This window comes from Zeus faber (genome assembly GCF_960531495.2).
Source record: "Zeus faber genome assembly, chromosome: 16".
Taxonomy (NCBI): domain Eukaryota; kingdom Metazoa; phylum Chordata; class Actinopteri; order Zeiformes; family Zeidae; genus Zeus; species Zeus faber.
Window position 1 is genome coordinate 26,403,549 of NC_137202.1, and position 12,175 is coordinate 26,415,723.

Below are 12,175 nucleotides of genomic sequence, written 5' to 3' on the forward strand. Positions count from 1 at the left end.
CTTGAAAAGCTTGTGATTAAGATCAGGTTCGTGGAGACTATCAGCTTCTCTTCATGTGCAGGACTTTGGGCGGACTCAGCTGACTGACTATCCCATAGACTGAATCAGAGTTTGCATGACTGCGTCATAATGGGCTAGAAATCACTGCCCACATTAGTGCTGCTCGGGGTGGATTTGGGAGCAGAGGATGGAGGAAAAATCCCCCCCTCGCCCGTTCCGAGGGCCCAATCGAAACATTTCTGGACCCTTGCTTTGCCTGACTGAGCTCTGTGCTGCGGCGCGACGCTGAGCTGCTAAATGTGAATCCGCACACAGGGGACAATAGAGGGTTTGCATTTTCTCTGCAATTTTATTCTTTGAGCCTTTGCTCCGCTGGGGCTTGTGTTCTATTCCAGAAAGCGGTGGAAATCTCGCAAGGTTTCATCCTCCATTGAAATAAGAAAATAATTTGCTGAGGAGGAATCTTGATGCTTCATGATCTCAATTGATGACCCCAAATCTGAAAATGAGTACAATATTGACCCTATTTATTAAATGCAATTTTGTATATCTACTTTTGTTATCTTATTCTCACCAGGTTTTTAATGCATCTCATTCTTTTAATTATTTTATTATTCTACTTTGTAAATGCATTTTGCTTACTTTGCTTTGACTGTTACTATTTGATGGCCTTCTTTAATGTAAAGCACTTTGCTGTGTATAAAAGGCGTTATAAAACACAATATTATTTGTTATTATCATCGTTATTATTATCATCCTAATTCATGTCCAAGCCCCCTCCCCCCAAACAACAATACAAAACAAAAGATATGTACAAACGATTTGGAAAACTGTCATTTGAGGACAATAATCATGATTTTTACATTTTTTGAAACAGGGCAGATTGAGCAGCTATAATAAAATGTATTATTATTATTAGTAGTAGCATTAGTAGTATTAATAATAATAATAATAATAATAATAATTCTGTCCAACAATAAGTCCAACTGCACTCACCTGGCTGGTTCTGAAGGTGACCCTGTAGTTGTACTGTGTTCCCTCTTTCTCCTTCCCCTCATCCAGCTTCTCCCTGCGGATGCTGACCGCTACTGGCCCCAGGTTGTCGTCCACCCCAAAATAGTTCTGATGCTCTGGGGGTGGGGGGTGGGGGGGGTGTGAAGTGGAGAAATTTAACAGACGCAAAGGGAAATAGTTTGCAAAGGACGCTGTTTTTACTGTGAATTAAAATGCAACTAGATGAAAGTGGCTTTCCCCCCCATGTATCCATCAAGATCCAACTACGATTTAATAATTTTCCAGCATACTGTATTAAGCGGTTGAGCCTGCTCGGTAAATGCCGGTGTGTGTGTGTGTGTGTGTGTGTGTGTGTGTGTCTCTATGTGTGATAGTTGTGGTCGGTTGGCAGAGGGGGTTGGTCGGGCCAAGGACAGGAGCAGGGTTCCCTGTTCTTTAAGTAAACAGCTCCTAATCCAGGGAGAGAGACAGGGATTGAGCAGACGCCAAAGGAGCAGCTCTTTGGGGACTCAGAGGCATAACTTTATTTATGTTTACTGCATCTCAGAAATTTCCGCAGGAGGTCGGAGAGACGCAGAGTCCACCTCGTCTTTTTACGATGTCAACTAGAGTGGGGCGAATTGACGTGAATCACGGATGCCGCCATTCACCAGCGAAATACGAGCAAACTATTTAAGGGACGAGCAGGAGGATATGAATGGAGGGGCCCCTGGGCATCCTGATACCTATGGAACCGGGATGCAGACAGTGGACTGTGGAAGAATGTCTGTCGCAAAACAAATTCCTATAGTGTCTCGCTGGCATACATGTCTGGCCTCGGGGAGGACATGTTGCCAAAGAGATGGAATCACCTTGAATGGGCTGTCATATTTAATGCCATCACTCCTCCGTCTCTTTAATGGCACTTGCCATGAAATGTTAGTCAACATTCTGTATGAAACATGTACAAGACCTATATCAACCCTTATGACTGTGGAAACATTGGAAGATAAAAGTCTGCCCTAAAGTGATGACACGCTGCCATGTTTGTGTGTGTGTGTGTGTGCGTGCGCACACACACAGTAGTGAGCATTGGATAGCTGAGGGCAATGACAGACCTGCCTCCTCGATTAAAAAGAAAAAAGGTTCATGGAAAAATCACATTTCTGCTATGAAAAGCAGAAGAAGAAGAGGAAAAAAAAAAAAAACATCCTAAAAGGTTACAATGTTCATTTGTAAAGCCGTCTGACACAAAGCTTTTGAATTATACATTTGACCTGCAACGCCGAACGGAGAGATTAAATATATAACTACGCAAACTGCAGACAAGGGAACAAGCCGACACATGTTTCATATTTTGTTTCAGAGTACTTAACAAGCGGGGGGAACAATTCAAGACGAACGTAATAAACTCGCCGACACATTCTAATATGAGCAGATCAGATCTTTAATTGGCTCATTCTCCATGACCGGAGACACAAAAGCCGCGAGGATGTTTTTACTCAGTGAAGCACATTAAAAACACAAAGTCGCGTTCTCCAAAAGGTTTGGGCATATCTGGATGTGAAAGGTGAAGCAGCTGCGTGGGCCTTGTGGTGGGTGCATGCATGTGTGTATTTGTGTATTTTGGGAGGGTGGTGGGGGGGTCGTGAATGAGTAATCCAATATGCTGAAAGCAGCAGACACAGAAACACGGACAGAGGAGGGGAGGTATTACAGACATGCATTATGTGCTGATGGCCCGGCGCTGGCGTGGAATTTCCACAGTCAGACACCAAGGTGTTTTAATGAGGCGCGCTGGGATGTCGACGCGGGTTCTGCTGACCCTATACTTTCACGGAAGGGGGGGTGGAGGGTCCCTCATAACCACCCCCACCCCTCTCCTTGGGGAGCAGCTGTAGCCCACACCCCATAGCTCACCTCTCACTTTTCACATGACTAATCACAGCTTCTCCACGGAGCTGAGGGCAATATCACAAGGGCAACGTTGCCCTGCTCCTCCCGAGAAAGTGTAACGCACACCCTCACACCCGACACAAGTGGACTATTGTTCTGGCCCTTATATCACCGTGAACCAAAAAAAACAAAAAACGTCAAGATATCTGATCACTGACCCTTTTCAAAGCAGAGACTGACTCAGTATCAATTAACTCTTACCTTCCTCGCAGTGTATTCCTGCTGGTATTAACGTAAGAAAATATTTGCCCTGCTGACTATGCTATACCTCAGTACAATGTCACTCGTATTCCCTTGGCCTCTCTGTAACCGTTCAGACAAGAACACACATTTGGTAACAAACAGGCCTTACCTCTCCCATAGAAATACTTGTGGTAGTAATAAGCGCCCAGGTCGATGTGCTCGATAATGTAGCGTTTGACCTTCTCTCTGTGGATGGGCTGGTTTTCCCTGGGCACCTCTAGCACAGAGACTCCAGCATTGGTGCAATGGGAGCTGAGGGAAGATTCAAAAGAGCAGCTCTCTCCTGCCCCGGTGTAGCCAACACTGTTGGCTCTAGAGAGGGAGATCCTCCTCTCACCCTCGCCGCCAATCTCGTTACGGAAATGTGGGCAGCTTAGCACTAAACCGCTGCTCTTTCCATCCCCTTCGTCGACATCCAGGTTCTCCTTGGGGTTCAGGTCCTCCCGACTACCTAGGGGCGACTCAAACATAACAGCATTGCCGCTGCTACATCCTGCTTCTGGGCCTGGCAGCCCGGCACCGGACCCAGGACCAGATATGGGTCCGGACCCACCCCCAGGACCAGCCCCCAGCCCAGCTGAAGCTGCAGAAGCCCCAGTAGTTGTGTTCTTCCTCTGGCTTAGGTTTGCTCTGCTCGACACTGCCTCGCTTATGTTGAAAAGAACACTTTGAACATCGTAGTGTGCAAAGCACTTTTGGAAACTGAGCGGTCGCCGGTCTTCTTCCATAGAGAGCCGGAGGGCGTCGCTTTCACTCTTTATTGTGCGTAGTTTCCGGAACAGAGAAGTTTCAGAAGACTCAGATTTCAGACGTCTCATGAAAGACTTCTCCCTCTCACCGCTGTAGAGGAGAGAGCTGTCTATGTAGTCGTAGCCGGCGATTTGGACAATCTCACCCCGGGCGATCTGGGCGGCCGTCTGCAGGCTGGGCGAGAGGGAGGTGTCGTAGCGTAGAAGCTCGGGGAAACCCAGCGGGGGCACACTGCGGGGGTCGAGGGTGTCCACCCGGTAGCCCCTAAGCATGGTGAAGAAGCCGTCCCCGGTGATTCCCTGCCGGTCGATGGAGGACGTACTGCCGTACTCCCGGTGCAGCGAGGCCCCAGTGTTTGGGTTGACGGCGTTCTGGTCAACAATGTCCTCTGAGTCAATGTCGCTTATGGTGACATCACTGTTGCTGCGCTGACGGATCGGGTGGAGACTCTTCAGTGGTGAATGGCTGAGGAGCTCACTCAACGTGTACTTATTGTCAACATAGTCTGGGTCTAGAGTCATTGGCTCGCCCTGCTCTAGGATGTCCATGGTTTGGTCCTGCTGGCCATTCTGAAAGACTGGTATGACACTTTGGTAATTTGGGGAGGGCCGTCCGTCCCATCCCTCTTTCCTCGGCGGCCATTCTGTCACCCTGGCCCTGACACCCATTTTAGGCATGGCTGGAGTTCCGTTAGTCTTGCCTCCGGCCTCAGGTTTCCCTTGTGAGCTGGAGGCCGGTGGTCCCATACCCCCATTCAGGGCTTTCAGTTTCCTGCTGAACAGCTCCTCTGACTGCATAGCTCTGGTGTAGTCTTCTGGGCCTCCCACAATTCCCACAAGGTTGGATTTGTCGTCTGTCCCAGGGCTCAAAATACTCATATCCTGCTGGCAGACTCTTGGTCGAGCAGAAACTCAGGAACTCTCTTCATCACATCATGTGATTTCCTCATACACACGGAGAGGAGGGCCCTCTTTTCCGAGTTAATGAACCAACCATCGCGGTAACTCACAGAAGGCGGCTGGTCCGGCGATAGACACACAGCATTTGGATGCCAAAGACACGTGTCTACGATGCGTTGGGGCAGACGGTGAGTGTTCTCCTTTTACAGTGCCCTGCTAATTGAGGATAGCAGCGGAGGAATGGGATCTGCAAAACAAAAACAAAAGGACAAAATAAATGTTAGCATTCAAGGGAAGAGCCAAAATACTGGTATTGAAACGTTTACATATAAAATACAGGGTGAGGCAAAAAAAAACATAAAGCAAAGCAGAATGGGTTCAGCCAAAGTTCTCCTTACTATGTCCTATTGTTATATAACTCAAGCAAAAGGGCATTTAAGGTTGTATTAGCCTCGAAGGTATCTCCTACATGGGATTGGATATAGTCAACGAGTGTGTTTGAGCGTGTGATGTTATGGGTTCATAATGAGATTGTAGTATCTATTTGTTGGCGCTCCCAGCTAGAGCTTAACAGATGGTGGCAAAGCAAGTTACAGCAACAAGAGGCAGATGTTCAGATGACGCAAAAGCTGATATCACTGCTTGGAGCACTGTAAGAAAATATACGGGGGGGAATTTGTTAATGCATATTCAATTTAATAATTTATATTTTCCCCTTGGTTAAATTACCGACTATAGAAGAGAGGCACAGGCCCTCTTCATAAAACAGCTGCACTTTCTATGTATGCGACAGAACAATAAATACCTATGGCTTAAAATTATTCCTTTAGCCCATACTATTGAATGAGAATATGAGATGAAAAAATGATTAAAAAAAAAACTTGGGTGGCACAAGCTCCTTCAGCTGTGAAAAGTGAAATAATTCTGCTCATGACAAAATGGCTGAAATCAACAGCTACTTTCAATAAACCCAAACTCCTAAAGTACCAGGGAGGAAGGGGGGGCATTGGTGGGCCTGTCCTTGAGAAGTGGCCTCATTCTCTCTGGGGGGGGGTGTCAGACACAGGCAGCAGTCTCACATAGTTTCCATTTTTATCCATAAGTAATGTCCCTGTGGATCCGCCATCTGCACACTTCTGTTATGAAGATGAGCCACACTGTACAAAGCCCAGTTTGACTACAGAAAAAACACATGACTACTTGCAGTCACCAAGCCATCAAACTGTCAATTTGATATTGTTATAATGTGATGACATTTCTTTTAAGACCAAATCAATGATGAGGAGAAGACATGAACTGGCATTCTCACTACATGATATCCCTGCTCTCCTCCACCAGCAGCACACTGTGGCACGGCAGATCACACACCGTGCCTCACCGCAGACCCTCTGACATTGACCTAAATGGCTTTCTCTTGTTCCTGAGCTGTGGCAGTCCGCCTCATCCCTCCCGGTAGGACGTTCACACAGCCCTCTCGTGAGTTATCAAGGAAAACCTGCACGTCACGGCGCAACGGAGCACTGAACTGCTTTGATTTGTTGCCGCCCTTGGTGGGGGAAAATCGCAATCCTGCAATTTTGTCTTCTCTTTCCCAAAGACTTTGACAACAAACACACGGGCTGGAGTTGAGGGCTTGCACCCCTCGGCAGGGCCTCCCTGGGCTTTTCCAGTCGTCTGGGAAGCAAGGCCGAGACGCTGAAGTGTTGCCTTCCGCCCTCCGCTTCAGTCTCCGGTCTCGCTTCCCAGACAACTGCGCGCCGTTGTGTTTACATTTCTCAGTCATTTACTGTTAAAGGAGCATAAACAAGAATGGAATGAGAATGTGGGCCACATCCAGATTAGCAACGGCCCAGACCGGAGCACATACACGCGGGACAAGTCTGAAATATCTCCATCATAAAAATATCCGCCTGCGTTTGGGAGGCCAAGCGCTGGTCAAGGACAACAAATTATGCGTGACCTAAATGTGTAGTAATAGGACAATAAGAATGCCATCTCCATTCAGTGGACTCCGTCTCTGATTTTCACCATGACCATTACCAGTGACCTTCAGTTTAAGGTATTTAAGTTTTTTTTTGTTTTTTTTTAGGTCCACATCAAAGAAGGAACAAATTGTGTGGTCATGAGGATGGATTTCTAATGTTCTTTGGCCATTTTCCTACTATAGTGAGACAGTATTAGGTGCCAGGGCTTGGGTGGGATAGTAAGAAATAGTGTCTTGTCGTGAGCTGCATATGTATATGTAACAATGACAATTGCTCCGGGCAAATCTATTCGATTGTCTGGCTGCAATGTGAGGAAGAATGTCACAGCTGCTTATTTTTGACACAGAAGATTTCTCTCTAAAATAGGGGAAACTGATGCATACACTTAGTTGTTTGTTTTGTAGTGACATGGCAACTTCATGGAACTTATTTTTTTATAATTTCACTTTCATGCTAAGTTGTAAAACATTTGACAGCTAAAAATTAATCATGTACATACAACTCACATGCAGAAAAATTATATTAGCAAATCAAGGATGACACCGTTTGATATAAAAATTGATTATATTTGGGTTGCATTTACGTAGAGGCTTAAACATGTGTAACATGGTTATGGGTTAAGGAACAAATGACTTCTATTTGATGTGGATGCTAATCTTGACAAGCTTTCCGAATAAACAGCTGTACACTACAGTTTAGAAAACTTCACTTTTTCAGATCCTCTCAGAATAACCCTAATTTATTATAAATATGGAGAAAAGGGAATAATTTTGACTTTAAAACAAACCAAAAAAAACAAAACTGTGACCACTCCGATTTCCGACATTTGAAAAAGAAAGACTGGTTCGGGGCTCTTTCTCTGGCACGTTGGGAGTAGAGTGAGACTACCATGACTAAACCCTGGCTTTCGCAACGAAAATAACAAAAGGTGAATATGAATATGAAATCGTGTCATCCAAAAAAAAAAAAGAAAAGAAAAGAAAAGAAAGGAGGGCTGTAAAAAAGCTTCATAGATGACATTTTGAGGCAGAAGCTTACACAGACGACCGAGAACAGACGACTGATATAGGCCTAATTCCAGTTCATGGAGAACAGGAAGTAAAATTGAACTTAAACTTAAAACAGAGTCCTCCAGCTCAGATTCCCCAGCGATAAGTAATCACGACATTAAGGGTTATGTCATCCTAAAGAGTAGGAGCGTATGACTGCTCTGCTCTAGTCTCACTACTAAGCCTTTCACCACAGATGGCACAGAGCAAACGCCGCGTCGTGAGAGAGAAAAAAGAAAAGGGGAGTGGACTTGTCTTTGTTTGCGTTCCTACGGTCTTCCCTTCTCCCCGTCCGCCACACTCTGAAGGGTCAAAGAGGGGTGAGCTGCTGCTTATTACACACCGGGACAGGACAGAGTAAACGGTTAAGCATGGTGGTCTGCCTCCCTCCCCAAGCCTTTCTCCACTCCATTGGTCTACTTTCACTGCGACAGTGATAAATGAACACAGTTGTGCTATGTCACTCTCCATCGCCATCTCCCCGACAGAGTGCGCCACAAGCCACCCAGTCAGCAGAATCTATCTTCTCCGTGACCCGGAGGCGAGCTTGTTTGCTCCTCATTCCTCTGTGGCCGCGTGTTCCGGGGAAGACGGCAGATGGAGTGTGGGCGGACTGCTCTGCTAACAGTCCTTTATTACCGGAGCGGTGTCTAGCTATTATGTGTGTTTTAAAACATAAGACTTCACCAATGGGGGGGAGACGGAATGAAGAGGTAGAGAGTGTAAGAAGAGGGAGGCCTAATGAGGGCGATAATTCATTCCCCTCCGCTGCACGTCAGATGGTCTGCCTCTCATCTCAGGTCGTCCAGAGAAGAGTCGCCCAGAGGTTCTGCCAGGTCTCAAAATAATCCTTTGACATTGTGGCTTGATTAATGGCCCAGCAGATATTAATATGCTGCCACAGAAGGGAAAATGTGCCATCTACTATGCTGAGTTTAGTGCAGTACGATTAGTGACAGGTCAGATCGCCAGACCTGGGCAGGATCCTGAAGACCGTCTTGAAAGATGACGATCAAAGCGCTTGACCAAATGTCCATGGGTCACGCTGGTTCTCAGCAGAGGCTAATGGAAGGTCAATTGTAAGCTGCAGTTTGTTTTAGGGTTTCCAGGGTTTTTTTTTGTTGTTGAAGCCCAATTCAAGGATGAAGGGCGGTTCCATAGATCCAAGTTCTATAATTGTTTATGATGCAGGACAGCATAGCGAAGGAAGCAAAACCGCGCAGCCCCCGAGGGAGACCCGACACCAATAAAACTGTAAGTTAAGTTGAGCAAGCATGCACACCTCTTCATGTTAACACACAATTCAATCACTGGATCCAAGTCCAAGCGTTTCTCAAAAGAATCTGCTAAGAGCCGGGATTAGATCTGATAACCTTTAAAATATCTCTGGGAAAATCTTCCCGTCTGTTTTCCAAATCTGTTGGCAACGACACCCACATCTGTTAGTAATCCTAGCAACAAATCAGAGAAACTCGACTTGCAAAACTTCTTACTTGGAGGTTCCCCTGAAAACATCTCAACTGGGCTGTGAGAATTAAGTAAATTCAGGTTGTCAAGTGAATTTGATGCCAAGTTTTTAAATTTACTGGGGCTCATACTACAATGATTTGCATGTTAATGTTTGCAGAAGCATAGATGCATTCATTTTTGGCCTAATAAAGTAATGTAGAAAGCACACTAGGCAACCCAACCTCTCAATTAATTGTGAGCTGACTGTGCTTCAATATGGATTCAACCTTTCAACATCCCCTTGCTGAAACAGACCGACGGCAAAACAAAAAACGACGACCATTAAAATGACACAAATAGATGGCAGGGATGCTTCACTCCCTTTTAAAATGTCATACTTCTGAGAAGCGCGAGTCCTCCCAAGTGTCTTCACCTCAGCCATGAGTCAAACATGTTTGTTCAGCCCCCGCCAACCCGAGGGCCGAGCCTTAGGGGGCAAACGCAGACCTGTGATTATAGCCAATTATCTTTAATAAAGCCTGGTCTAATTGACCCATGGTAATGCTCTTCTGTCTCAAGCGAGCAGCAAGCCTCTGAGGTTCCTGAGCGTGCAGGAGTGAGGCCAGGCCTCGGTGCCTCCTCTTCCATTTGCCAAGTCAAATTAGATTCTAACAGAGGTCAGAGGGCAAGATGATTACTATAATTTTCCACCTTATGGATTCCATCATGAAGTGAATTGGGTGGCAATTCAGATTGATGGTTGTGGAGTTAAAAGGTACTTAATGTACAAAATGTATATATCTCCAAATATACCTTAGCACATATTTTTTTATTGTACCGTTTCAAGGTTTTGATAGTTGGGCAGATTTGTATGTGTCACACAGTGTCTGCGGCTCATTAGTGCGAAGAGGAAGGAAAATGGCCAAGCGGAAAACAAACATACCCACAGGCACATTGTCCATCCCTCACTGCCCACCATTTGATTGATTCTCTCACATGCACACACGGGGGAAAACAATCGCTCGCATTCCACATCACTCAGCACTCTGACGTGATCAAAATCATGTTAAGCAACGTTAACGTTTTGCTTCTTGCCAATGGATCGAGAATTCTAACTAGGAGGGGAGGAGCTCCACTTCCTCTCCTTGTGCGAGCAGCTGTTCTAGCCTTGAGGTTAGAACGCGGAGTGGTGTGTGTGCGTGTGCGTGTGCGTGTGCGTGCGTGCGATGGCTTTTGGGCAGGACAGATATTAAATTCCTCACACTTATGGTCAGGGTAGAAGAGGGGTGCGGAGGGGTGAAGGACTGCAACCAGAGACAGGCATCGCCGATTTGACAAAACACACACTTCTGTTTCTGGTCCACTGGAGCAACTCCCTACCTCAGCTGGGGTTACTGCAAAGGAGAGCGGCGGGGGGAGAAGGGGGTTTGAGGAAAGCAGTGAGAGGAGAGGAGTGGATAGACAAAAGAAAGAAAAGAAGGGAAAGAAAACAGAGAGGGAACTTCGCCAAGCTTTGCTCAAAGGTTCCTGTGCAATTAAACTCAACTGCAAATTAATTGGGTGATATTATCCCCGTGAGTTCGTCTTTGGAGCCTGGGAAAGCAGGTGCTCCATCCAGCCAGTCACCCCCATAACCAGAAAGGTCACTTGTAAAAAAGGATGCAGTGTCTGTGCGCCTGCATACGCTAAGGTTATTTGAGTTGCACTAAAATTTGTCTGACTTTCCGCACTATTTCAAGATGATGTTTTATTTTTGGGTTTTGTTCCAGTGAAATTTTAATGGGCTCTCGACCGTCGCCATTTCAGTTTAAGTAACCTGTTTCAGTTTCTTAAGCCGAGCCCTGAAACAGTGTAATTCACAGCATGTCTTGTTGATCCAATCCCCCACGAGTACACTAATCCAAGAGAAAACATTTGTTAAAGTAGGAAACAGGGACATGAAGAAAAAAACATGTCCATTTCATTGAAGTCTATCTCAAGAGCAAATTTACCTTAGTATCGGGAAAAACAGATTTTAATTTAAATTCAGGTTTACTTCAGGATTAATTTAATTGAGATTTTAATTAAATTGCATTCTTGTGTTTTAGTATCACGTCTTGATAATGACCATCACTGTGGTATACAGCCACACACGATGCAGCAATGAACCGCTTTGACAGGGCCTTCCACTATGGAGGCAGGAGACAAGCCAAACCAAACAGACCATTCTCCTGGATCTTGCTTTCATTCAGCGGCCACACAATTCAACGCCCCCGTCAGAAGGGCTCTCCCACTGGCTGCGGCTCAAATCAGCACTGATGCTATGGCCCCACCATTAATTGGCAACTGCACCGCTTCCTGGACGCAGTCGTCATTCACATAGAAAGAACCCAGTCCCTCAAGCCCGCCCCCTCTCATTGTAGGCCGGCCACCAACCGAACACATCAATGTGTTCCAATACTGCCTGCAGGGAGTTCTGTTGAGATTAGAAATGACCGATGTGAATGAAGGGTCACATCCTCTGTGGGAGGTTTGGGAAAACCAACGAGCTGCCGGACCTGGCCTGTCACGCAATAACTAATAGCTAAACGCAGCCACCTAAACAAACATTTAAACCGGCGGGTGAGGGCGCTAATTAAAGGCGGTGCAGATGCTTAATATTTGTCTAAGTCGACCGTAGACTTATTCCCAGAAAAACAAAAACAAACAACAAAGATGCCAAGAAAATAGCAAAGCATTTCCCTGACAAAACAAATACCTAATTGAGGACAGGGCTACAACATCCTCATCCACTGCCGGGATCAGGGTTTCCGTTGGGGCAAACTGGTGCCGGTCAGCGTGGCCTGGGAGATTCCAATTTTCCGGACAAATG

At 46.0% G+C, this 12,175-nt stretch overlaps 1 protein-coding gene across 1 annotated transcript in view; it reads right to left on the minus strand.

The window, feature by feature from the left end:
• Positions 1–12,175, minus strand: part of LOC307242701 (signal-induced proliferation-associated 1-like protein 2) — an 82,176-nt gene that overhangs the window by 44,603 nt on the left and 25,398 nt on the right. The window contains exons 2-3 of the mRNA XM_080017246.1: positions 3,302–5,088; positions 997–1,130 (exon numbers count right to left, since the gene is read on the minus strand). Of these exons, the coding sequence (XP_079873372.1) occupies positions 997–1,130; positions 3,302–4,820 (1,653 nt within the window). The 5' untranslated portion in view covers positions 4,821–5,088. The remainder of the gene's footprint in view (positions 1–996; positions 1,131–3,301; positions 5,089–12,175) is intronic.